General features: G+C 43.6%; 1 protein-coding gene across 1 annotated transcript; it reads right to left on the bottom strand.

The window, feature by feature from the left end:
* Positions 1-10,382: 10,382 nt before the first annotated feature.
* Positions 10,383-12,772, bottom strand: MSC (musculin). The gene is made up of 2 exons (XM_068186885.1): positions 12,155-12,772; positions 10,383-11,418 (listed from the first exon to the last, which is right to left on the bottom strand). The coding sequence occupies exons 1-2, from the start codon at positions 12,674-12,676 to the stop codon at positions 11,332-11,334; spliced, it is 609 nt and encodes a 202-aa protein (XP_068042986.1). The 5' UTR covers positions 12,677-12,772; the 3' UTR covers positions 10,383-11,331.
* Positions 12,773-13,812: the final 1,040 nt, after the last annotated feature.

Here is a 13,812-nt window from a genome sequence, read left to right as displayed (position 1 = left end):
AACCCAGATTTTCAGCTCTATCACAGACTACACAAAAAAGTAGGCTGCCTAAAGGGTCCTACTACCATCTCTTTACAGTCTGCTGCAATCTGACACTGTCAAGATCTTTAGTCCAAATCTATTGCCCGTAGATAAAATCTGAAACTCTGTCTGGACAAATTTCCCATGTTTGGAAGACTGTTTTCAACAAGGAAAAAAATCTATCCTCTGTGGCAAGATGAAAGGAGCTTGCTAATGAAGCTGTTCTACTTCATTATTGGGGAACTAGTGTCAGAAAATCATAAGGAAAACCAAAACAAATCAGAGAGACAGTCATCACATCTCATCTGTATTTTATCTGTGTTCTCAGTGTGCAAGGAACATTAGGGCACAATTCAAATTGTAAGGGTTTATTCTTTTGTCCAGAAAATAACTCTCCACCATCAGGAATAAATTCTTAACAGGGTAGAGATTGATTTCAAGCAACGCAATGCAATATCAGGCTGAATGATGAATCAGCCCTCTTAAAAGATGCTTAGTTGTTAAAATTTTAAAGAATTACAGGTTAAGGAGGTAGAAGGAACTGAAAAAAAATTCTGATGTACTAAAGTTACTTTTTTTTCCACACCAGTAATTTTTTTCATGTTGGATCACTGCTCCTAACATAAACTAGAAGAGCAGAAAGAGATAAAATCTGAATGTGCTAAATTCTTAGAATGAGTCTTCTCCCACTGATGTCAACATTTTCATCCAAGTCAGTATTTCATTACTGCATTTTCCAGTCAATATGGATTTCAGCTTATCAGCTGAGAGTCAAAGTGAAAAGGTGAAGGTACAAGGAGACCACTCAAATTTCTGGAATTGTTGCTTAATAAGAAAGAACACAGGGACACAGTAAATCTAGGTATCTTCATAGTGCCATTTCTGCTATTCCCACTGTGTGGTACTGATAGAGTAGATTTTCCTAACTGCAGTCAGTAATTCACTGTTAAATCAGTCTATGGATAGAGGAGGAAGAAAACCCTTCTGCATTTTTTCTTTATCTGACACAGATCTCATCCTCTTTGTTCAGGCTGCATCCCTTGTTCTGTGTTTGGAGATATAAGACTGAAGCCACTACCTAATATAAGCAGATGTGAGGTAGGTTAAGTTGTAATAGGAAGATGTTTTATTTCTTTAATTCCTGTGCAAGGATGAGGAGCTGTCATACCAGATAAGAAGCACTGGGACAAGGTTTATTTCTTTCATTCCTGTGTTTAAGGTAATAAAGGGAAAAAGTATAAAGTGTCTCGAACATCTGCAATTCTAGTCATTGCTGGAAAGTTGCCAGCTTCAGGTCTTTGGGAATGTAGGAGGTTTGCTCCTATTGCCTCAGCATACAGCTGAAAACAGCTATGGTGCACCGTGCAAGACTGAGTTTGACTCCTGTCCCTCACCTCAGGCATGTTCCCTGTATTACTATTGCCATGTCACCCCTGTTGTCCTGGCCTCAGCTTTTCAGAGCTGACTTTGAGAAATTACTTATTTTATATTTACTGGATGCTTTGAATGTCTGAAATCAGGTCAGCCTCACTTTTCCTGGATCAGTAAAATCAGTGTAAACCCAGTATTTGTCAATGAATGCATAACAATGTGTTAATTTCATTTAAAAGTTCAGAAGGTTATGCGAAGGGGTTGATTCAAGTAGGCCTCTTGTACTGAAGCCACAGAAAATCTTTCTCTCTTATCTAAAGCAAAAAAAATGAGGAAAAGATGAATTAAAAGGACCACTCAGTCCATGAAAACATCACTACAGATTGTCATACTAAGCTTGTGTTTATATAATTAGGTATTTGTTACTTTCTAATTATCTAAAGAGAGTCATAGTAACAAAATATTGCCATTCCTTTAGTTATTTTTATTTACTAATAGAAGTTCTGAATGGTTTTTGGAGCCCAAGACATATCTTGAGCTCCAAACATCATCAGGCAAGTACAGCACAGAGAAATGAAAAGTTCAATATTATTCTATAGCCCAACAAATGAGAACAGTCCCTGTCTCCCATTCTGACCACAAGACATAGCTGTCCCTTTCCATACTGACCCTTTCATTCAGGATTACAGGCTATTACTTACCAAACAAAATAGCCAGTGTAAATAGGAAATGCCTCAGGGTGGCAAAATGTGGAAAAATACACCAGGATCAGGTTGTAGAGTGCCCCCAGGGTCCTTCACCACAAGATGTCCCAGCCCTGAGAGGGGAGGACAAAATCTGCTGGGGCAAGGACTGTTCTATGGCTACAAACTGGCAGGAGTGAGCCACGCTGAGCTGGGCAGGCCTGTAGGTGCAGGCTGGACCCTGCATCCTGGGTGGTTCCTCTCCCTCCCATCTTCTTTTAATACTTTTCTTTTGCTCTGGGTAAGGCGCAGTTGGTGCCACATTATATGGAGCCATGCATACACCACCTTTGCACCTACTCCCTGTTCCTGTGTTTCTTCTTGGCCACAATGGCAGGGAATCAGGGGGCTGGGGACATTCAGGGATTTCCCACTGGAGCTGTGGGCAGCCCGTGCACACACAGACCCCCCCACAGGAGGCTCCTTAGGCCTCACCGTTCGTGGGCTTACTGAAGGAGCCATGGCTGGTACCAAGGGCCCTAACGCCATTCCAGTGCCATTCTTAATGCTGATCCCCACATCATTCATTCCTAACGCTCTGAGCAATCACCAACCGCACGAAGCTCAACAAGGGAAAGTTCTGGATTCTGCACCTGGCGTGGGGTAACCCTGGACGTACGGACAGACTGCGGAATGAGAGGCTGGAAAGCAGCAGCGTGGAAAAGGACCTGGGAGTCCTGGTCAATGGCAAGTGGAACATGAGTCAGCAGTGCCCTGGTAGCCAGGAGGGCCAAGCGTGTCCTGGGGGGCATCACAGACAGCATGGCCAGCCGGGCAAGGGAGGGGATTGTCCTGCTCTGCTCTGCACTGGGACGGCCTCACCTCGAGTGCTGGGGGCAGTTTTGGGCTCCTCAATATCAAAAAGACATTAAACTATCATAAAGTGTCCAAAGCAGGGCCACGAGGATGGTGGAGGGCTTTGAGGGGAAGTCATATGTGGAGTGACTGAGGTCACTTGGTCTGCACAGCCTGGAGGAGCCTGAGGGCAGACATCATTGCAGTTACAACTTCCTCATGAGGGGAAGAGGAGGGCAGACACTGATCTCTCCTCTGTGGTGACAGTGACAGGACCCGAGGGAATGGCCTGAGGCCGTGTCAGGGGAGGTTTAGGTTGGACATTAGGAAAAGGTTCTTCACCCAGAGAGCCACCGGGGGGCGCCCGTGCCCCGCCTGCGGGGCCGATCCCGCCTTTCCCGGCGCTTCCCGGCGGGCGGGCCTCGCTCCGCCGCCGGCCCGAGGCCGCTGGGTTCCCGCAGGAGGAGCAAGGGGGCAGCAGCGGCCCGCGGAGCGCCTCTGTCACGCCCGGGGAGGCAGCGGGACCGAGGGGAGAAGGCGGCACTCTCGGACACTTTAGAATGGGACGGGTGCTGCCCAGTGCCGAGAAAAGAGGTGCCTGCTCTGCATCAGGTGCAGAGGACTTAGGAGCCCTCCCTCAGTATTTATTTGATGCTGATATTCCATCAGTCCTCCATCAGTATTTGTTGCTGATACTTCTTATTTAATAAAGTAATGCTTAGGAGTGAGTGAACAAGCTCACAAACTGATGGTTGGACTTGGTGATATTAAAGGTCTTCTCCAACCTTAATAATTCTATCATTCTATGGTTCTAAGCTGGGGTAACTAGATAACCTCCCCCTAGTCCTTTCTGTAGGTGTATTTAAATATTTTTGAAGTGGTGAGTATGTTCATCCCACCTCGAGATTTCCTAATCCATCATAGTCCTTTCGGCAGAATCTGCAGGCTCTTTACAAATCGGTTTTTCTCTTTGTTTCACCTGAATTTTTTTCCTCTTGCTCATGTCTCCCAGCCAGCTGCCAGTTCTCCAGGAGTCATTGCGGAAAAGAGCCAGGCACATGTCTCGATGACAGAGAGGAAACACTTGTGCCAGCCAGAGATGCTGAAGGCCACCTGGGGCCATCTCCCCACCCTCATTCAGAGGCACACTTTTGTGGGATTACCAGAGTTTGGGAAATGTGTCTTTCTGTGTCTGTGGGTATCCAAACTGGCTGCTGTCAGAAAAATTATAAAAATCATAATTTGTCTATTTTGTCTTAAAGGTTGAAGAAAAAAGAGCTTTTTTTGTCTTTACAATAATGACAGTGTAGAGGCATATCTAAGAAGTGGAAAAAAATAAAAGGGTTTATTTAATATTTAGTACTTGAAACACACACTGAAAACCTGGAAGAGGAAATAGGGATTGTTATATTGCTTTGATGCCTCATGTACATTTTAGTGTTAAACTACACTCAGAAAAAAAATGATCTGCTGTCTTTCAATCCACTGCTAGACTTGCCACTGTCTTGCACACCGGGGCACATATTACAAGGGAGCTGGACATAAAACTGAACTGAAATCACCTACCTAGTTTGTTCAGGGAAGTGGTGGAATCACTATTCCTAGAAGCCTTCAAAAAACATATAGATGTGGCACTTGGGGATACATTTTAGTATTGAACATGGCAGTGGCCGGTTAGTGGTTGCACTCAATGTTCTTAGAGGAATTTTATGATCCTAAGGATTCTATTCAGCTTCAGCAGTAGGATCTACAGTGTAATGTCAGGATTTTCATTAATTTTGCTCCAATGTTTTGTAACATCCTGGTCGGATGTAAGACTTCTTGGTGATAGATACATGAGAATGAAGGGATACATAGTCTTCTCTGCCCAGAAGAATCTAAAATAAGAGAAAAATCTGGATCAAATATAAAACATAGGAAGTTCTGTGAACTGGATACTTCACTTAAAATACAGAGGTTATGTCTAAAGTACTAAACAGCATGAAGGGCTGTTCTACAAAGACTGTCCTCTGCCTCTGAGGTCACCTGTCCTGGGATAGTTTGTGTGCATGCTGCTTATGACTGTGCACTCTCAATCTCCAGAATACTATGACTTCAACTGTATATTGTAAATGATCCCTATCCACAGCTGACTCACTAACTATGGCTTGGCAGTGCTTGGGAGAATGGCACGTGTCCCATACCAAACCCACAAACCAAGCAGGGACCTCTCCAACAATGTAGCAGCATAGGTGCTGAAGCTGCAATGCTCAGCAGTGCTACTGGCTACCATTTCTTTTTATCTTGTGACATCTCCATGGGGCAGGTTTATTATAGGCTGTGGTACAAATCATATTATGCATATGTGGGTACTGTATTTCAGGAGTTCTGTGTGATTCTATGTATGACACATAGTTACACCTTAGCCAGGATAAGACACCTCAGGGCTGTCTTTCAAGAGAGTTTTCAGTTTATGCTTCATAACATCACTGTCATGCTGTTAAACACTAAACTTGTAATCCAAATATCTGTACAGAGAGCTGAATTTCATACATTTATCTCCATGTAGCTCCAGCTGATACTTCATTTCTAGTGGATGAAGACAAATTTACTCTTGAGGAGTAGCTCCTTATAATGGTCTTCATTATAACTTCACCAATTTGGCAGTTTAGTTTTAATCAAGGGGTCCTACAGAAAAGGGTTAAATTTTCACTTTGTTCCCCCCCCTCTTTTTCTCATGTCAAAATGTCATTTACTCAATCATTCCCCAAACACCACAAGTTTTGCTCCTTTTCCTATGAAAAGGGCAAGAATTGGGCACAACCCAAATGAATGTGATGTGTGTGTTTTCCTGTGTTGACATTTAATTGTGATTCTGAGGTTTGAGTGCCCCAGAGGTCTTCCTGCATACACAGGGTGACCTTTTATAACCTCCACAGTTATACAGAGCTATCCTAATAGACCTTACAAATCTCAAGCATATCCATACATAATATGAAAATGTCACACACAGGAATATAAAGCTTTTTCAGGACTTCAAATCACCTTCCTAGTAAATAGCAAAATGTATCTTTTTTTTTTTGGTTCCCTTTGAAGAGGACAATATTCAAAGAATACATTAATTGCTTGTGTTGTTCCAATCCCAATTTTCTATGAATAGTCATGCCTACATTTACTTCTTATCTTTTACTGACTATGGGACTTAAGGTGCTACTGATGTAGCTTCTGCCATCACAGCAACTTGGAATTAAAATTAAAAAGTGATCCATTCATTTTTGGATTACTGTCCATTGATCTTTTTGTTTCTGTGAAAATTCCTGTAAGATAAAGGTGCTGTCTTCCATGCCCTTCATGTGTGCTGAGCTTACTACAGAGGCCTTCATAAACACACACTGATGCAATCCTTTGCTATTCTCGTGACTTTTTGTCCTAAATGATGACCAGCATGTTTGCTTGGACTGGGGTTATGTTTTTACAATTATTCTGACTCACAGTTCTGCCTGCTTTGTTGTCATAGAGAGCTTTTCTTGTCACAGTCTGAATTATTTTTAACCCTGGAAATGTGAATTCTTTTTAACAGTTTTGCTGCTATGAAAAGATAGAGTGATTTCCTTTGCTTGCTAAATTCCAGTCACATCAAGGTTAATTATAGTTCCTCTGAGTGTCACCACATATTTCTAGTCCCAGACCCTCCCAGACTGTCAGAAGCTCAGTATTACAGGAGCAATTCCTCAGCTCTACGTCAGCCACAAGTTCTTAGTTTTGCTTGACTTGCTGGATAGATAACTATGTTAATCCTTTCAGCTGTCTTAACTTTTGTAGGAATTTTAACTCTAGTAAGATTCTCACATGCTGCATTATAACTAAGGCATTTTTAGTGGGTTTTTTTTTGTTGTTGTTGTTTTTTTTTTACTAATTTGCATTGACACATTTTTCAGAGCCAAGGAAAATACTGAGACCCATTAATTCTTAGTACCTGAATCCTAACCAGCCTGCACTGTGATAGCACAAGTTTCTGCATAATGTAGCAACTCATCCCAGAGCCCTCTTGTCAGAGTGTAATAAAATTATGGATATAGGTATTTAGGGTCTGCAAGACAGCTCAGAATCTGTCTTTTGTGCACTGAAGAAAATTTCTGTGTACACATCTTTCAGCTGGAGTGTGATAAACTCTGTCCAGTGGTGGAACCTTATTCTTAGGTATAACTGGAACAAGTCTTGGTGACAACATGCCCTGCCATATCAAGTGCAAATTCACCATTACATAGAATTAGTTACTTGTGGAGAAGTGACTGTTGCTCAGTAGAATGGACAGCTTTCCATGTTATTTCATCCAAATAATGTATGTAATATTTGTTTATGAGGTTACTATAGGCTTATATTGTTGGGTGGCTCTAAATCCCCCTTCTTCCTTCTTTGTAGCTTCCTTGGCTCGTATAAAGTTCTGAAATTTAAACCTGCCTATATCTCTCCCAACATTAGATATTTAACTAAAACATTCATATTTAACTGAACTGTGCAGCTGGTCTTCTTAGGGTCCTTTTAGAGTCAATAAAGGCAGAGTTACTTTCAGGTACTTATTGAGATCTTACAATAATTTATTCAACTCCCTTTTTCACCTGGGAGACCCCTATGGCAACTGTACCACTTACGTAGTGACTTTTACTTAGCCAAAAAATCAAATTTTTACTGAGAATCCTTACAGTAGCTGAGAGTTCTTTAAATAGTACATGTATAAAGATACTAAGAGGAAAAAGTATGGCTTAGGTATTTTTTATGTGCAAACTATGTTTCTTTTGCTCTGAATTGTTAACATTTTCAATATGAGAGACATACTTCCCTTGTGTAAGCAAACACATGCATTGGAAAGGAAAGGTTAATGAGGGCTAATGATCTGCTCCATCAGATTCCCACACAGAATAGAGACAAAACAAAGTACCACACAACATTTGTATAAATCTAAAGTCATAAAAATATTGCTGGGAGGCAATATTTATATTTGGTTCCTCTTTATATATGGACTGTTTGCCCCAGAAGTCAGTGCAGGTAATCTGCCAGTCAGATTTCACATGAAGCAGGTTTAGGTAGAATATCAGTTGTAGGTAATTTGGCATTTTATTTGTAAAACAGCTTCAGCAAATTCTGCATAACTTTATGGGATCAAGAAGGGTTCATCTTTTACCTTGTGCAAGGAACATTAATACAACCCAAAATCATCAAGCATAAACTTGCCAAGTCTAATAAAAATGTATGTGTTTCTTACCTTCTGTGCTCATGAACTGTAGATATGTGCGGTTGTTTCTCATTTTAAGTCTCCCCTCTGCACACCTCTGTAACTATCCAGACAAACCAAACAGTCAGGCTTTAAAAATGAAATGAATTTACTATACCAGGTTGTCAAAAACTGAATTAAAAAAAAGGACGACCTTTATTATCTTCCAGTGGAATCTGATAATGCTTAAAAATCAAATTTTATAATGTTTTGTTCACTTCATTCATGTAAAGAACTGATATGACTTTCATCTGAGTTTAAAAAAATGTTTCAAAACTGCAATCATGTATTTTTGGTGTGTCTTTATAGGTGAGGATTTCCAGAATATATGACCTACCTGGCATTCCCCTGGAAAGACAGCAGCCTTTATCTCAAAACAAACAGACAAACCCACAGGGTTCAATTACCTGATCTTTTTCCTACCCATATAATGCATCTCACTGAGAGAGAAGGAGATTAATTTACTTTTCAGCAACAGAATTTATAAACCCAAGGATTAAAATTATTGATTTGAAATATCAGATCCTTACTGGAGAAATCTAAACATCCCTAATTGCTGTATTAAGAGAAGTATACACTAATACATATATATCTGTATGGAGGTATGTAAAAGAAAAAACTGAGTCTTGTACAACATTCAGTATCTAAAAGCTTGCCATTTTCTCTCCAGATTTTGACATGAAATGTCACCTGAGGCCACTGTTTACTTGTGTTCTGAAACCACTGACAGTCTGTTGGGACATCACCACCATATGGATGTGTGTAACTCTAAAAAATACAGTAAGTGCATTCATTACTTTACAAAGAAAGTATTTCAACTTATTATGCAGCCACAAAGCAAAATGTACTTGAGAGCATGCAGTATGGTGCATGGGTGGAAGCAATCCTATGTTTTTCTTCATGTCACACTCCTCACCCCATTTTGATCTACTGTATTTACTTAACATAACCACTTCGTATTTGGGAATAGACACTGAACATTTTTTTTCCATCACTCTGCACAGACCTTTCTATACTGTTTAAAGTTCTCCAGCTTTCCTTGTTTTTCTGATCTCCTAGAGTCGTTAACCAATTACAGCTGGGATCAAGGCCAAAACCAGCTAAGTGTTGCAACTGAGATTATCTCAAGTGGTACCTTAGTTAAACTGCTGAATAATCGTTTTTTTAGGGTTCAGATAAACATTGGTTGAGTTTTCTCATACCTTATGCCTTCCTAAAGGTCCTTCACTTTTGCTTTATTGTTTATGTTCTTTTCTTTTTATAAAGCTTCCTAGAGGAAGTGAGGTGGAGTCCCAGCTCAGCTACATTAACTGCAAATTAGGATAGCCCTCTTCCTTCACAGACTTTCTCTGAAAAAAAATTGAAGTTAAATTATATTATGGTCTCTGTACAGCTTGCCCCAAAATCAGTAAAAGCAACACTTTTGGCAGATCCTGGACTGTGCTTTCATTTTATTTTGCAGTGTCTCTGGATTATTTTCACAAGAAGAACAATTTTCTGCAGTTCACATACTTGCAGGACACTACCAATAGTCAGACTTGGACTTCTATGCAGTATTTCAAACCAGAGATCCATGACTTGGGATGACCTGACAACATAGGATGACAACAAATTTGGTTAAACTGTTTCTTATTAAACAAATGTTTCTTCCTTCTCACTGCTTATAAGGAAGAAGTGGCTGTTTCTTCTCTAAAGCAATTCAGTTTTCTCCCTTACTCTGAGTTAACTGCTGATAAAATATTTTGAGAAAAATAAAATCTTATCTCAGGAGTTTTAATCTTAAAACAGGAAAACTCTGTTCTCAACTAGGAAAATTAATCTGATTTTCCCACTGCAAAAATACAGCTAAAAGCAAAACACATTACATATGGAAATGCCAAAAAACAGCGAAAGGAGCTATTACACTGTATGACCTTGATTTCTTAATCTGCATTTATTTATTATTCTACTTCACAGAAGAGAATATTACAGAGCATTCTGTAAGTTGCTAAAACTTGGCCATCCCTGCTGATTGATACAGTATTGCACCTCGAATAAATTGTTTGGGGTGAAAGTGTTCTTATCTGACTCTGTTGCTGGAGATGTATCTGCCCTCAAGAGATGGGGAAGATAACAGTGTTTACAAAAGTGGATTTCAAGAACATGCATTACAAAGATGCTCGCATATGGATACAGACACACACGATCACAGTACCAGTAAGTCACTGTAACCAAGCTTTTAATGTCATTTATAAAAAAATAGAGTTATTTACATTTGCAACTTATTTGATGGCATCATTTTTTATTACAATGTTTGAATCTGTACGGAAATGACACACTAACTCATTTGAGAATAAACTTCTCAATGATAAACATAACAGTACAGGAAAAATATTTAAAATACTGTGAATTCTTGTTATTTTGCAGCATCATACAAACACATTCTTTAAAACACATGCACACTGGCCTTACAGTAAGCAGACTTCTCTTCCAGATTAAGGCACAGAAACTCTGCCACATTTCTAGGGACAGTCCTACATTCTTACATGTGGCATTTCAAGACATAACCAAAGGAATTACTTTAATTCCAATGGGTTGTAGCAGAATGTGTCCACTTACACATTTTTAAGAAAACTCTGATCAAAGGGACCAAAAGAAAAAAGTGTGACTAATTGCATAGTTGCAATAAACCAGACCCATGAATACAAAAGCCATCAAAATATATTATAAATCTATCTGACTTTCAAAGCTACTTTAAAATACTGTTTTGCTTTACAATACAAATAACACTGTTTGTGGTTAGTTTGTAGAATTGTATTTTGGTCCATGCTGTTAATTCTATATCATTATATTCCTCTTCCATTAGTTTAAAAGCCTCAGAACAGCAGGTCCTCAGGCAGTGGTAAGAATGATGAAGCCAAGTCTTAGACTTCAGCTGGTGCAGTCAGTTCATAAAACCTCTAATTTCAACCACCTCCATTCTTTACTGCTTTAAATAATCTGCCCTCAGAACATTAAGGGGAAAGAATGATGAGGGATGCAGATTTAACACTGTTAGAGATAGGAGTTTGCCCCATCTACTAGTCCTGAGCTGATAAATCACAGCTCTTAAAAATATCCAACCCATTAAAAACAAAATATCAACAATAAGAAATCTTCAGTTTAGTCAGACTATGCAGTAGTTCCACATAATCTGCTGGCAGTAGAAACCTCTTTGGTGTCAGAGTCAGGTCTTCCTGAAACCACAAACGGCCAAGTCTGTAAGCAAAAAAAAAAGGTATTTCATATTAAAAGAAAGTTTATCCTTGTATGAAACTGGAGCTTTATTACTGATAGATGTCTAACTCTGGTTCAGTTGCAAACACGTCATCATGTTTTAGTCTCTGTGGGAATCACAGAGAGAGCTGAGTTCCTCTAAGAAATATTTTCATTACGTTTTTCCTTATAATTAAATGCTCCAGAAGGTCTACAATAGTCAGCAACACTGTTCACATCCAAACGGCAATGTTTCTCTTGCTTTGAAACTCTTTGCGCCATTTAATAAATAAAAAGCATATAAACCATTCCAAACCAATCACTCTGCTGCATATAAGAAAACGTTTTACCCCTGTGACAAGCATCGGGTGTTTTGTTTTGTACCGATGAACTCATGACGCTCTGCTTGTGCTGCAGGCCAGCCGGCAGACCGAGTTACTCCTTTTTCGGACACTAAGCTTGCCTAATGCCCGAGGAATGTAATCTTCAGGGTCCCCTATTCTGACTCCCCAGGACTGACACACCCGCCATCACCCAAAGCCAAGCACGGCCCCGGAATCATCCACGGTGCGAGGGCCCCCGGGGATTTGCGGAGCAGCCAGGGCCGCCCCGCCGCTCCTTCCAGTGCGGGCACGGCCACCCTGCCCGAGGCACCGGCCCCGCGGGGCTGCTCCGAGCGGCGCCCGGGGATTCCCCGCGGGTGCCCCTCGCCGCATCCCGCCCGCCCCCCGCGCCGTACCAGGTTGACGGGATGGACGTAGCCGTTCTCGTAGCGGTCCTCCTGCAGGAGCTGCCGGAGGTGGGCGATGTAGCTGGATGCCAGGCGCAGCGTGTCCAGCTTGGAGAGCTTGGTGTCGGGCGGCACCCAGGGCAGGCTCGTCTTCAGCCGGGAGAACGCCTTGCTCAGCACCCGCATTCGCGCCCGCTCCCGCGCGTTGGCCGCGTTACGCTGGGACTGCTTCCCCTCGGGCGGCGGCCCCCGGGGCCCCGACGCCGCCTTCTTGCCCCCGGGGCCGCCGCCCCGCGCCCGTTTCCTCTTGCAGCCGCTGCCCGCCGGCCCAGCCGCGCAGCTGCCCTCGCCGTCCTCTTCCTCCTCTTCTTCCTCCTCTTCCTCCTCCTCCGCCGCCGAGGAGTTGTCCCCCGAGGGGTAGAGCTCGCCGCGGGGCTGGCGCTTGGCCGGCGGCGGCGGGTAGTCCAGCTGCAGCGCCCGCAGGTCCATCTCGGGCAGCTCCTCCGCCTCGCTCGCGGAGCCCGTGGACATGGCCCCGGGCGGGCGGCGGGGAGGCGGGCAGCGCGGCAGGCGGGCGGGGGCGGACGGCCGAGCCGAGTGCGGCGGGGCGGCCCCGCTGCGGAGAGTCCGTGCCGGGGCGGGGGCGCGGGGGGGCGCGGAGGGGGGATGCGCCCCTTGACAGCGCTATATATCGGGTGTCTGCGGAGCGAACCATCTGCCGGGCGGAGGGGAGGAGAGGGGCGCGGGGTGGGGGTCGGGCCCTGCGGAGCTCCGCGCCGGGGGCGGCGCCTCTCCGCGCCGGCCCGCGGTCCGCGGCGGGGCTGGTGCGGCGGTGCGCAGAGCCCTGTGTGGGGGCACACACACGCGGATGGAGGTACACGGACACGCGGGATGTCTCCGTGTGTGTGCTCTTGGGCGTCACGCCTTTCCCTTTGGACAGACCCCTCTCCTGTCTCCGGAGATCGTAAAATATCTCTAGGGCTGGTCCCGCCAGTGTTTGCGTGGGGAAGAGGGCACCGCTCCCTCTGTCTAAGGGCTAAGCGTGACCCGGGACTCTGCTTCCAGCCGATACACACTCTCTCTTTCTCCTGCCTTTCCTTCGAGGGCATAAGATTTTCCCAACGTATGAACCCCGGTGCAGCCGAGTGGTGCGGCAGGACGGGTCCCCAGCCCCCTGGGCTCTTCCTCTGCCTGCCCAGCTTCGGGAAGCGGCTGTGCGGTCCCGGTGCCCCCGTCGGTGCGGGCGGAGGCAGCAGGAGACGCGGCACTGGGGGCTGGGTGTACGGTGTGTATGGAGCAACGCAAAGTCACTTGGAACGTGCGTGCTGTGGTTTGATAGCGTTTCGGTTGAAGCTCCAGTCCGAGGGTTTCTCCTTCCTCGGAGCAATTAATTGAAACCCATTAAATTGTCTGTGTACGCCTCTCTGTCACAGAGCAAATTAAACGAGGCAGCTTTTCGAGCTGATTGCAGGTTTTTAAAACAAATTCTGTAGTTCAATTTTTATTATAGAGTCCACGGGTGAATGGAGGACCCCACGTCCAAAGGAAATGCTGCCATACTAGTTCAACAGAGGTATAAATAATAAAAAAGAAATATTAAAAATCAGCCATCAACTTGTATCCCTCGCACCTCCCCCAAAAACCTCCCTTTTTCACATGAAGACCTA

This window comes from Anomalospiza imberbis, chromosome 1 (genome assembly GCF_031753505.1).
Source record: "Anomalospiza imberbis isolate Cuckoo-Finch-1a 21T00152 chromosome 1, ASM3175350v1, whole genome shotgun sequence".
NCBI classification, from domain to species: Eukaryota; Metazoa; Chordata; class Aves; order Passeriformes; family Viduidae; genus Anomalospiza; species Anomalospiza imberbis.
Note: the sequence above shows the minus strand (reverse complement) of the source record. Positions and strands in the feature narration are given on the sequence as shown.